At 47.1% G+C, this 13,208-nt stretch overlaps 1 protein-coding gene across 1 annotated transcript; it reads right to left on the bottom strand.

Annotated features, from left to right (window-relative positions):
* Nucleotides 1-10,613: 10,613 nt before the first annotated feature.
* On the bottom strand, nt 10,614-12,045 carry LOC123444520 (peroxidase 2-like). The gene is made up of 2 exons (XM_045121255.1): nt 11,652-12,045; nt 10,614-11,549 (listed from the first exon to the last, which is right to left on the bottom strand). Exons 1-2 carry the CDS (start codon nt 11,976-11,978, stop codon nt 10,803-10,805), a joined length of 1,074 nt encoding a protein of 357 aa, XP_044977190.1. The 5' UTR covers nt 11,979-12,045; the 3' UTR covers nt 10,614-10,802.
* Nucleotides 12,046-13,208: the final 1,163 nt, after the last annotated feature.

Here is a 13,208-nt window from a genome sequence, read left to right as displayed (position 1 = left end):
AATAGTTTCTTTCCTGGCCATTTGCGAATGCGGCTTTCACAAATTCCTTTGTTTTTACAAAGCATTCTTTCGTCATATCTTTCTGACTAGGGTGACCGGTATACATCCACGCACGATCACTCATCTTGCGTAGCTACTAAAGACAGAAGAAATATATTTATATATAATTTAGCATTTATATTCATCGGTTAATCAGGTTTGCCATTTTTATTACGTCCAGGCAACCTACACGCTAATAGGTAAAGATAGGTCCTAATCCCACCCGAGTATGTGTAGATTGGGTTTGTTTTCCCATGCTCTGCTCCGGATCCAACGCAAAATTTCAGCAGCACCTCCCCGCTGTTCTCCTGATACACGTCTCCGCAATAAACAGAGAGGATGTGCATCCGGAGAACAACAGGGAGGCACTGACAAAATTCCGCATCTGATCCAGAGCACAGCATACGGGAAAACGAACCCAATCTACACATACTCGGGCTGTCCATGGATAATGTTGGACAATTCGAAAGGATGGCGGTTAAAAATATGCAAAGACATGCATATTTATAGATGTCGCCCTTTCGAACGGGAGACGCATACTAGTCACGCATACTCATGATTGAAGAAACCTATATATAGATAGCAAGTTTCATCGGCACGAAGACCGAGACACAGCAAATTAAGGGGGTAGGAGGAGAAGTCATCTGTGCTCACCAACAAACGTAGGGGCGGAGCTCGTCCAACGCATGTGGAGGTCGTCGAACAACTGCACATTGAAATTCACCCGATCAACACAAATATGATGTTTTATAAGATAATCAAAAAATATGTGACCTAACTCTTATTTTCTTTTTTCTTTTTTCCTCTTATTCTTCTTCTCCTTCTTCTTCTTTTCTTCTCTTCTTCTTCTTCTTATTATTATTATTATTATTATTATTATTATTATTATTATTATTTTCTTTTTTCTTTTTTCCTCTTATTCTTCTTCTCCTTCTTCTTCTTTTCTTCTTGTCTTCTTCTTCTTCTTCTTCTTCTTCTTCTTCTCATTCTTATTCTTCTTCTTCTTATTATTCTTATTTTCTTTTTTCTTTTTTCCTCTTATTCTTCTTCTCCTTCTTCTTGTTTTCTTCTTCTCTTCTTATTCTTCTTCTTCTTCTTATTATTATTATTATTATTATTATTATTATTATTATTATTATTTTCTTTTTTCATCTTATTCTTCTCTTCCTCTCCTATTTTTCTTCTTCTTCTTCTTCTTATTTCTTCTCCTTCCCTTCCTTTTCCTTCTTCTTCTTATTTTTTTTCTTCTCCTTTCTCCTTCTTCTTCTTCTTCTTTCTCCTTCTTCTTCTTCTCCTTCTTATTTCTTCTCCTTCCCTTCCTTTTCCTTCTTTTCCTTCTTCTTATTCTTCTTCTTCTTCTCCTTCCCTTCCTTTTCCGTCTTCTTCTTCTTCTTTCTTCTCCTTCCCTTCCTTTTCCTTTTAACCCTCCCTGTTCATGCGCCACCACAACATAAGCCCCCCTGTTTGCCTGGCTCCCTTTTAACCCCCCCAGTTGTGCTAACGATGTTGCTAATGGCCCCCTTTGAGTTGATTAGCTCTACATTAAGTAAATAATAGCACCGACTAGTCTAATTATTTTCTGAAGTGACAAAACTGCCCTCCCTCATCTAGTATAAGTCACATGAGTTGGGCAGACGCTGCTCCCGTTCCCTGCTCGTTCCCCTCCCTGACCTAGCCGCCCCAAGCGCTGCTCCACCTCGCCTCCGCCGCAGCTGCCCCAGCCGCCCCATCTCCATTGCTGCTCCAAGGTAAGGCAAGCCTCTTCCCTTCCCTAGCCGTCCCATTGCTGCCACACCAACAAAGTCTCCAACAAAAGGAAAGAAGAAGAAGATGACTCCAAAGAAGTAAGAAATTAAGTGAACTGTGAACTCGTTTGTGCTGCCATGAACTACTTTTGCTGCTGCTACACCAACAAAGTCTCCAGCAAAAGGGAAGAAGAAGAAGATGACTCCAAAGAAGAAGAAATTAAGTGAACTGTGAACTAGTTTTGTCTATTGATGTACCCATTTGTTATTTATCCATTGACAAATCTGTTAAACATTGCAAAGGGGGGCATCAGCTACAGCATGGTGAAAATTGCGGGGGTTAAAAGGGAGCCAGGCAAACAGGGGGGCTTATGTTGTGGTGGCGCACGAACAGGGGGGGTGATAATCAATTCTCCCCTTCTTCTTTTCCTTCTTCTTCTTATTTTTTTATTCTCCTTTCTCCTTATTCTTCTCATCCTTTCTCCTTCTTCTTCTCCTTTCTCCTTCTTCTTCTTCTCCTTTTCTCCTTTACTAAACAGGAAACTAACCTAACTAAACCTAAACTAAAACTGAACCCAAACTAAACTAATTTAACAACCTAACTAACTAGCCTAACTAACCTAATAAAATAAAAAACTAACCTAACTAATTTAACATAAATAAAAATAAGGAAAAACAAAAAAATGGGGGGACTCACCGGCGGGGGCGGCTGGGGCGTCGGGGCTGCGAGGAGGACGGGTGCGACGGGGCAGTGGGGCGTCGCCGGGGGCAGTGCGGCGGCGGGGGGCAGTGGTGGCGGCGGGGCGGTTGTGGAGGCGACAGGGGCAGCGGCGCAACGGTGGTGGCAGCGGTAGCGGGGGCAAGGTGGGGAGATAGAGAGAGGGGCGGCAGTGGGGGCGACAGGCCGCGACGGGGGCGACAAGGGCGGCGGCGCGACGGGGGCGGGGGCGGCCGTTACAGAGAGAGGGGCGCGCGAGGTGGGGAGAGAGAGAAAGGGGCGCGCGGGGTGACCGTTACAAAGAGAGAGAGAGGGGCGGGGTGGGGGGGAAGGAGCCGTTAACGGGGTTAGAGCATTGTTGTCTGCCGACGGACGGCAAAGAGTCTAGACTCTTTGTCATCTGCCTCCGGACTCTTTGTCGTCCGCTAGCAGATGGCAAAGGTCCGACTCCAATTTGACCTAGCCACCCCGCGGTCAGGTGGGCCTATCTATATCTTTGCCGTCTGCCTCTAGACTCTTTGTCGTCCGCTAGCAGACGGCAAAGATGTGACAGATGGCAAAAAGGCTTTATGCCATGAGCATGTGCTTTGCCGTCTGTTTTGCTGAAGCTGACGGCAAATACACTCTTTGCCATCAGCTAGCAGACGGCAAAGACTAGGCAGATGGAAAAAAACTGTTTTCCAGTAGTGTCTAAAGTAAGAAAATCAGACAAGTATCATAAAGTAGATAAGAACAAGAGGCTCACCACGGTGGTGCCGGCGACGAGATCGGCGCGGGCGATCAACGGCAGTGAAAACGGGGACAGGGCGTGGTGGACCCCTAAATCTAGACAAATCTCGAAAAAAATGGAGCTCCTAGGTCGAGCTTCGAGAGGAGAAAGCTTAACTAGTGTCGCTCGGGCATTTCATCGAACACCTCATGTGCATAGGAGGTGAACTAGAAACCTCGCCGGATTGAAAAAATAGAGCACTGTGGAGTGCTCTACCGCGGCGGTGGGTATATATAGGCAAGTTATTTGTCTCGGTTCGTGGCATGAACCGGGACTAAAGCCACCCCTTCTGTCCCGGTTCATGCCACGAACCGGGACCAATGGTTGTGGGCCAGCAGCGAGGACCATTGGTCCCGGTTCGTGGCTCGAAACGGGACAAATGGTTCTACACGAACCGGGACCAATGCCCACGAGGCCCCGGCCGGCCCCCTGGGCTCACGAACTAGGTCTAATACCCCCCATTGGTCCCCGTTCTTGAAGAACCGGGACTGATGGGCTGGCCAGGGCCGAACCATAGCCCTGTTTTCTACTAGTGATTGGAAGTGTATGATTTGCTCTGGTTGCTCTCTGGAGTTGGTGGAATGGTTGGGGGTATATATAGGCAACATAAAAAAATCCAACAGTTACACACCTTTATGCACATTTTCGTGAGATCAGGTGAAACCATTTGGTGAGACCGGCCTGTCCAAAAGGTTTGAACGTTAGGATTCACGATGAGACCGAGTCAATACGACCTAAGCACTTTCCACACTTCGGCATTCCCAGTTGAAACCGATCGAAAATTTTAAGTCAATTTCAATTGGTAACGAAATGTTGGCAAGTGCTCTTTGGTGAGGCTGAGATGCTAGGGTTTAGGCAATGGTTATGTCAAGTGTATCTCAATGATCATGGGTCTATGTGTTTCACTCGGACCGAGGTGGACTTTAGGATTTTGGACATAGTGGAATATGAGAGTGTGGCTGAGAATTTCGGAGCAATATCTCTAAGCATTTGAGTAGTTAGACCATCATCAAAATTTCATCTCTTTTAATGGTATTGTCTTTCCTATGCACTAAATGTGATCTTGGATCACTTAAATGAAAATGTAGAGTCTTGTAGTTTTGAAAATGTATGTCTTTAGCATTTTGAGGGGTCCACATTCACTTCCAATTGTTGTACCTACATTGAAGTTTCCTAAAATGTATTCTGAGTACACATTAGTTCAATGGCGTATATGTTGTGATTAATTACGTAAAACCACATGGGGATTAGATGCACTTTCAGTATGTCTTGCCTATTGAGGAGCAGGGGAATTTGTGAAAACTCATTGGGCATCGTAGTGGCACCCCGAGTCAATGATCTCTTATTTGCGGACAACCGCTTACTATTTGTAAGGGAAAGTACATAAGGACCACAAGATATTAAAGTGGTAATTGATATTTATTGTGAGGCATCATGCAAGAGGGTAAATCTTGCCAAAAAAATCAATGCATTTCAACAAGGGGTGCCCCAAGAAGGGGTACCATCTAAATCCCTGGACGGTCGTTATTTGGCGTTGCCTACAAAGGTGGGAAGGGATAAAAATGGCACATTAGGTATTTAAAAGACAGGGTGTGGAATAAAATTCAAGGATGGATTGAACATATCCTTTCGGTTGCGGGGAGATGTGTGTATTAAATCCATAGCCCAAGCCATCCCATGTATTTAATTGGTTGTTTTCAAATTGCTTTCCCCAACAAGGGGTACCATCTAAATCCCTGAACGATCGTTATTTGGGGTTGCCTACAAAGTTGGGGGGGGGGATAAATGTATTTAAAAGACAGGGTGTGGGATAAAATTCAAGGATGGATTGAACATATCCTTTCGGTTGGGGGGAGATGTGCGTATTAAATCCATAGCCCAATATTGGCATTAAACCCGACGTAGTATGTCGCCGTATCTGGTTTGTATACAGAGCAGTCACCTATTAGTAGTAGGATTGAAACTTCTATCCGAGTAGGCTAGAGTGGATCGGTCCTAGCTACTATATATACGCAGCTATACCCATGTACTTTGTATTACAAATCAAAGCAATACAAACCAAGAGGTGCGACACGTACCTGGTTTAGCCATCAACTCGCCGTGTCTCTGTTCACGTGTGGTGTCTAGAGAAAATCCATCCAGCTGCTAGCTTGTGTGCTTAGTTTGCTCTTTGTGGCTGCAGTGTATCAGATCGTCTCAACGGAAAGTACTCATCAAGTCAGGCCTGTATCCAACAATTGGTATCTAGAGCAAGGTTGATCTTCTAGTAATGGGAGATCATGTCGGACGACGAGAAGGACAAGCAGCCGACATAGTACACCGGTGCGTCTAATGTATTTGCTGCTCCGGCGAGGTCATCGTACCCACGATTTGATCGTGAGAACTTCGGGGTCTGGAAGGCCCTGATGGAGTGTGGTCTCCGCGCCAACGTGTTGTGGGATGCAGTCGATCCAGGAGGCGACGCTTTCAAGAAGGAGGGAGCTGAGCACCGGAAGGATCGGCAGGCGGCGTCGGTGATTTATTCGGTGATGCTGATGGATGTCCTTCAACACGTGATCGCCAAGGAAACAGCGAAGGAGGTGTGGGATACCTTGAAGCTCATGTTCGACGGACACAACCGCGTCAAGCAAGCCAATCTCCAAACGCTCTTAAGGAACTATGAGACTTCGGTCATGGGCGACAATGAATCTGTGGACGCGTTCGCTTCACGGGTTGCTACTCTCGTCAATCGGATCCGCACACTTGGAGAAAACCTCACGGAGGCCTCGGTTGTCCGTCGGTTCTTGCGCGCGTCTCCTCCCCGGTACCTGCAAATTACCACGGCGATCGAGCGGTGCGTCGATCTCGCGACCCTCTCTATTGATGATCTTGTCGGACGCTATAAGGCTCACAATGAGCGTATGCGCTACAGTCTCGGGGATGGGAGGAACGATGAGCATGTCATGCTCACGCGGGCTCAGTGGCAGGCGCTGGACTCAAGGAGATAAGGTGAGGGCTCTAGCAGTTACGCTCGCCAAGATCATGCGCCAAACGAACAAAGTCAGAAAAACGCCAGCGATGGCGTTCCCAAGAAGAAGAAGATGTTCGACAAGTGCAAGATCAAGTGTCACAATTGTGGCATCATGGGGCACTTCAAGTCGGAGTGCAAGAATCCCCCAAAGGAGAAGGCGCTCATGGCCCAGCAAGGAGATGAAGGTGACATGATGTTGATGTGTGAACTCGTGGACGAGGAGGATCCAGTTCTTCAAGTGTCGGCTAAAGAAATTGTCGCACTGCGTGAAGGAAGATTTTGCTCTCAAGATCATGGTTCGGAAAACCGTATCGATGCTACGGATGCCGGAGGTGATTCCAAAACTTACATCAATGCTATGGGTGTAAGTGCCAACTTTGCTGGAGCGAAGGAAGCGCTCATTGCATGTGCTCGGCTGTGGAGAAGCGGCCTTGTTACATTCATGAGGGGTGATTCCAAAACTCGCGTCGAAGCTACTGACGTGAGACATAATTCTGAAATTTGTGTCGATGCTATGGACACGGACGTTACTTCGGCATACGTGGCGCTTGAAAACCACGAATCAAAGTATGCTGATGCAAAAGTAGGGACGTGCGCACCAGGCATGTTACGCTGTCCAGTAACAGACGAAGACGTGATGTCAAAAGTTCATGAAGAAATAACGGACATAGGTGCTACGACTGTTGTTCAGGCCGGTGCAAAGACGAACATGGAAGGTGTTGATGCTTGTGTAAAATTGGACGCTCATGCAGCAAGAGCGGCCACATGTGCAAGTACTTCAGCGGATGTGTTAGCAGGTTGTAGTGGAGGTTGTGGCCAATGTGCCATGCATGGAAGGCCTGAAGGCAGCTATTGCTTAGCAGCAAGGGACGTGCTAGTGGGGTGCAGCCCATGCACACGTGATGCATCTGGTTGCACATCTTGGAGGGCAGGAGACACATGCGATGGTGCGCGTGGAGATTCAGCAACGCTAGCACTTCATGGTCGTTCATTGCATGAAGAAGCCACGCGTTGTGGAGGCGCTTTACTCGGAGATGCGCCAACATCTTGGTCGTATGGAGGAGAGGATGTCGCTTTGGCCCATATTCCTCCGAGATTAATGGAGGAAGGGACGCTATTGTTTACTTTTCATACCATTGACCCGGTAAAGATCAAAGGAAGTGGGGAAAGGTGTCTAGCAAGCGTCGAGGAACCGATAAAATTTGAAGGCGCAAATATGAAGGAGTGTTGGCGTCATTCTATGAAAGAAGAGTTGGGGTCAATCCACGACAACAATGCATGGGAGCTTGTGGATCTTCCCAACAATGAAAAAACCATGGAGCTCAAGTGGTAATTTACGATCAAGAAAGAAGCTGAAAGAAATTGTGTGAAGCACAAAGAGAAGCTAATAGCCAAAGAGTACATGCAAGATGAAGGTGTGGACTTAAAAGAAGTGTTCGTTCCCGTTGCACGGATGGAATCGATGAGATTACTCATCGCTCTCGCGGCTCAAGAATCATGAAAGATACATCACATGGATGTAAAATCCACGGTTTTGAATGAAGGAGATGTGTATGTGAATCAACCACCGAGTTTCATCAAAGAGGGAGAAGGACACGAGGTATTGAAGCTACACAAAATTTTGTATGGGCGACGGCAAGCCCTTCAGGCGTGGAGCAGCAAACTTGATAAGACTATGATTTCTCTTGGTTTTGAGAAAGCCCCACTCGAGCATACAATGTACAAGAGAGGTGAAGGAAGTGATCGTATACTAGTTGCCATCTATGACGATGATCTATTGATTACTCGAGTAGATGAAGAGATGATTGCAAAGTTCAAGCTACAAATGAAGGAGCTTTTCAAGATGGATGATCTATGTATTTTGAGTTGCTTCCTCGGGCCAGAGGTACATCAAAATCCGAAAGGGATCACACTATGCTAGGAGGCATACACAAGGAAGGTACTTGAAAATTGTGGCATGAAAGATTGCAATCCAATCAAGGCTTAGATGGAACCTCGTCTTCAGTTGAGCAAGAAGGTGATGGTGAAACTACTCGGGTACAGTGATAGTGACAAGGAAGGAATTGCTGACGGCCGTAAGAGTACCTCGGACGTGGCATATTTCCTTGATGAAAGCGTAGTAAGATGGCTATCATGAAAGCAGAAAGTGTTGACATCAAATTCAAGTGAAGTAGAATCTCAAGGTGTGTGGCTAGGAAGGCTACATGGTGATCTCATGGATCGAGATCCGGAACAAGTGGTGCTCAATGTTGACAGCGAATCAATATTTATTTTACGCGAGGATCTAGTGCGGCGTGACAGGAACAAGCACATTGATACGATGTATCACTACATGAAGAATTACGTAGAAGAAGAGAAGACGATGGTCAACTACGGGTGCACCGATGATCAGCTGGCAGATTTGCTGACCAAGGCTTTGGATCGAGACAAGATTCTAAAGACGCAAAGAAGGAACGACGTCGAAGTTGTAAAGTAACGACGTCGTGTTTAGGGGGGTGATTGTTGGAACTAAACCCAGCGTAGTACGTCGCCGTATCCGGTTTGTATACGGAGCAGACACCTATTAGTAGTAGGATTGAAACTTCTATCCGAGTAGGCTAGAGTGGATCGGTCCTAGCTACTATATATACGCAGCTATACCCCTGTACTTTGTATTACAAATCAAAGCAATACAAACCAACAGGTGCGACATGCACCTGGTTTAGCCATCAACTCGCCGTGTCTCTGTTCACGTGTGGTGTCTAGAGAAAATCCATCCAGCTGCTAGCTTGTGTGCTTAGTTTGCTCTTTGTGGCTGCAGCGTATCAGATCGTCTCAACGAAAATTACTTGTCGAGTCAGGCCTGTATCCAACACCCAAGCCATTCCCATGTATTCAATTGGTTGTTTTTAAATTGTCTAGGGGTATGTGTGAAAAGATAAATTGACTCATTAGAAGTTTTTGTGGGGGAGCGAGCATGTCAAGTGATATACTCATTGGATGTCTTAGGACACACTTACAATGCCAAAATATATGTGAGGTATGTGTTCAAAGACATTGAATATTTTATTTGGCTCGGTTAGCTTGACAAGTGTGGAGAACTTTTCAAGCACTAGAGATACTTAGTGCAAGGATCCTAACATCTGTTTTCTTTGCACACTAATATTATGCAAGTGACTTTGGGCTCCTCCCGTCTAAGGTATGGAGGTTACTAGTGGAGGGCGAGGATATTATGAAATTAGGACTAGTCTGTAGAATTTGGCAGTGGACAAACCATGAGAGTGTGTCAAGATAATTAGGTCCTAGGACGGAGTGTTTGACTCCGGTGATGGCTTTGTCAGCAAACCCACTGGTGTCTGAACTTATTGTCTTCTCCATCAGATCGATGTACATGGTGCTTGTTACCACGAAAAGGCTCATGGAAATGCCCGAGCATAAGCTCCAATAGATCACACAAAGAGTGGATGAAACTATGGAAGGAGAATGTGCTGTCCAAGGTCAGCGTATCCGCATGGAACCTCGTCCAAAGGGCTGATGAGGCTTCTAGAGCGAAGTTTCATCTTCAACATATGGCGACTTCCAGCACATGGGAGAGGAAGACACATAGGCCCACTCTTTGTTGGACTACACCATGCAGGTGTGTACGGGCTCTAATCGTCGATGAGTCGCTCACACGACACATTTACATGAATAGGTGCCTAAAAGTCAAGGATGGCTGCTTCATAAGCTGAAAATAAACCCGAGAAAACCCTGGAACGGGACGGGTCTCACGGTAATCTTGTAAAAGCAGAACCTTTTTTTCTCAAGCCCGACATACACTTTGTTTTCCTGCTCGACCCTGACCCGAATGCTGCTTTTTAAGTTGCAAAACATGGCCCAAGCCAAGCCCGACCCGGCATGGGCTTTTCAGGTCGGGCTTGGGCCGAGTCATCGAGTCAGGCTGCCCATGCTCAGGTCCTATCTAGAAACAACCTCACATGAGGATTTTACCTAATTATTGGTCATTCTTTGGGCAATTTGGAGCTCTAGGAAGAAGGTTATCCATGAAGCTATCTTTCACAACACGGTATTAATCCATGGATTTGCAATGCGTTTCCTGACGGACCGTGAGATTATAAGTTCCATTCTTTAGATGCACGCCAATGTGGCGCCCTCTTTGGCACCCTGATAGAGTCCGCCGTGTACTGATGATTAAGCTCAATGTGGACGGAAGATATAGTGTGAAGGGACATCCGTGGTGTGTGCATGGAGTCATCAGCATTTTTCAGATTCCCCGTCAAGGCTTAGCTCAGGACTCCACTATTCAGTGTCAAGTTTTTAATCGATAGAAACAACCAGAAAAATAGTCGTACGTAAATACACACAGTTACTTGTTTATTAATACACGGAAACAAACACACACTGACACACACACGCATACATAATTTTAGTATGAGAAAACCAACAACGTACGGCACTAGCTATGCGAAGTTAGATCTCCATCGGGGGATAAGACATGGAGCCGGCCAACTACCACGCATTACTACTGAGTACTGACCAGCATTAGTTGTTGACTCTCCAGCATACCTTCCTGATCTCTGCGCCTTGCTGGTCTCCCATGGTCTTGACCCCGATTTTGCCCATATTCTCCATGGCACTCTCGAACTTCCTCTCCCACGCCCCGGCCACGTTCGCGTTTTCTGTCACCTGCGTTATCGTTTCAGTCGAGTTGAGCACGGCGTCCGAGGTGAACAACACTTTCTTGTCAATCACATTCTGATAGTACTGCTTATCCAGAACGTCGGGGGTCACATCGTCTTGGTTCACGTTGGTGTTGTCATTGCCGTTGCACTGTGCCCTGAGCTTGGCGGCAAATGCCGGGTCCATCTCAGGGAAGCGGCTGGAGAAAAACATACAGCGGGCGCGGCCGATTGTGTGCGCGCCGGAGAGCACGACCATCTCGTCAGAGGTGAGTCCCTTGGCCCCGAAACTTTCTTGGAGCGCCGTGAGGTTGGAGAAGGGCCCGGGCAGCTGGTCGGTCTCGTTGGCAAAGGACTCGCGGCCGTCGTAGCGGCCGCCCGGCATCTGGATGTTGATCCTGCGGTCGCTGAGGAAGTAGGACGCGTCGCGGGCGGCGAAGGCCACGATGTCGGCGCATGAGACTGTGCTGGGGCAGGCGGCCTCGATCGCCGCTTTGGCCTCGTCGATCACCTCGAACCCTCGCAGGCTGTCCTTGTTCGGAGGGCCCTCCCTCTCCGTGTCGCTGTTCTTGGAGTTGGTCGTGTTGAGGAGGACCGAAGCATCGCACCCCTAAATAATATTAACATGTTGTTCCACATAATGAACATGTTGTTCCACATATAATGAATATGGTAGAATATAAGCTATAGAATCGAGGAGCTGTGTGTGTACCCGAACGAAGCAGTCGTGGAAGAAGAGACGGATGAGCCCGGCACCAATGCCAGGGTTGGCATCCACGGCCTTCTTCACGGCGTCCGTGACGATCTGCTCCGCGCTAGGGCACCTGGTGTTGTAATAGCCGGAGGTGAGCCCGGACCCCGAGGGAGCAGGTACCCTCTGCCGCGTCCGAACGGTCGGGCTGGAGCGACAGAGCTGCGGGTTGTAGGTGGGTAGCCTCAGCCAGCCGTTGAAGCAAATGCTGGCGGCCTCGGACGCCGCCGGTCCGGCGAGGAACGCGGCCAAGACAACGAGCGCCGCGAGCTTTAGCTTAGTCGCCATCTTCCTTTCGCAGTAGCACACTAGAGTCTAGAGAGATGGCTGCTTCGAGTGGTGCGTTGTTTCCTCCGGCTGGGTTACGGATGACATATTTATAGGTCGTCCCGGACGACCACGTACGTACGAAGGCAATAGCTTGGCAACGACGTATGTGCAAGCCGCGTTTCGTGGGCGGCGCACGTTGCGACGCACGCAAATTTGGACCGGGCAGCGATCAAGCGTCTGACCGGCGGCGTTCCATGGACTTCGCGGTGTCTCGCTGATTGCGCGTCGGTGATCCGATCGAGCTTTGAGATTTCGCGGTGCCGGTGTGCTAGCTCTGCGTGGGGACAAGCTAGCTAGCCAGGTTGACCGTTGAATGTTGCATGGGAACAGTGTCTCCGCTCCTCGTCGACCTGTTCTTTGTGTGGAAATTGTCCACAACGTCACCAACCATGCATTTACCATTCCATGCAGGCCTGTCTACAGCTGCTAAGAGCATCTTCAACAGTTCATATATTCAATCGTTGGTATAAGTGTCCACGTTAACAACCAACAGTACATCATACAAGCTCTTCAATAAAGTGTATGTTAATCGTATGTAAAATAACTAAATGAGTTTACTAAATAGTAAAAAAATAACATGTTTGCCTCGGAGCTTGTGCATGAACCGTTGCTTCAGGTTCATACGGTTTCATTATTTCTCTTCTTTTATTATGCAACATGTCATTAAAATCATCAATGTGACAATTTTACCCTAACCGGTTTCATTCGGTGGCATGCGTTTGCAGAGCAGTAGTGTATGGTTGCAACTTGAGTTAGACGAAACAAGCACAGAAATCTCGGATACAGCGTGATTGGCGATGACCTTGGCTGGTTAGGGTCAGTTTTTTTATGACTTTTTTTGAGCTTCTAGAATAAGTTACCTTCTATCTAGTTTATTTTAAAAATCCAATCAAAAATATATTTTTAAATGCTTACTAGTCACGTCTTAATTAATAGACTTATAAAAAAGGCAGTGCTCTGCGCCAGCGCGCCGGCCGCACGATCCACCAACCCCCGCGCGTCCGCACCGTTGGATATCAATGCAACATTTTTTCTTCCGATGCAGCAAAATTCGTCGCGATGCAGTAATTTTTTCAACGACTGCAACAAAAAACAAAATTTGTAGCAAAAAAAATATCTACGTGATCGTAGCAAAAAAACGAATCTGATGGTGCGTGATAGCAAAAGTCAAACGTCAGTTGTAACAAA

Source organism: Hordeum vulgare, chromosome 3H, assembly GCF_904849725.1.
Source record: "Hordeum vulgare subsp. vulgare chromosome 3H, MorexV3_pseudomolecules_assembly, whole genome shotgun sequence".
NCBI lineage: Eukaryota > Viridiplantae > Streptophyta > Magnoliopsida > Poales > Poaceae > Hordeum > Hordeum vulgare.
This window is presented reverse-complemented; position numbering and strand designations above follow the sequence as displayed.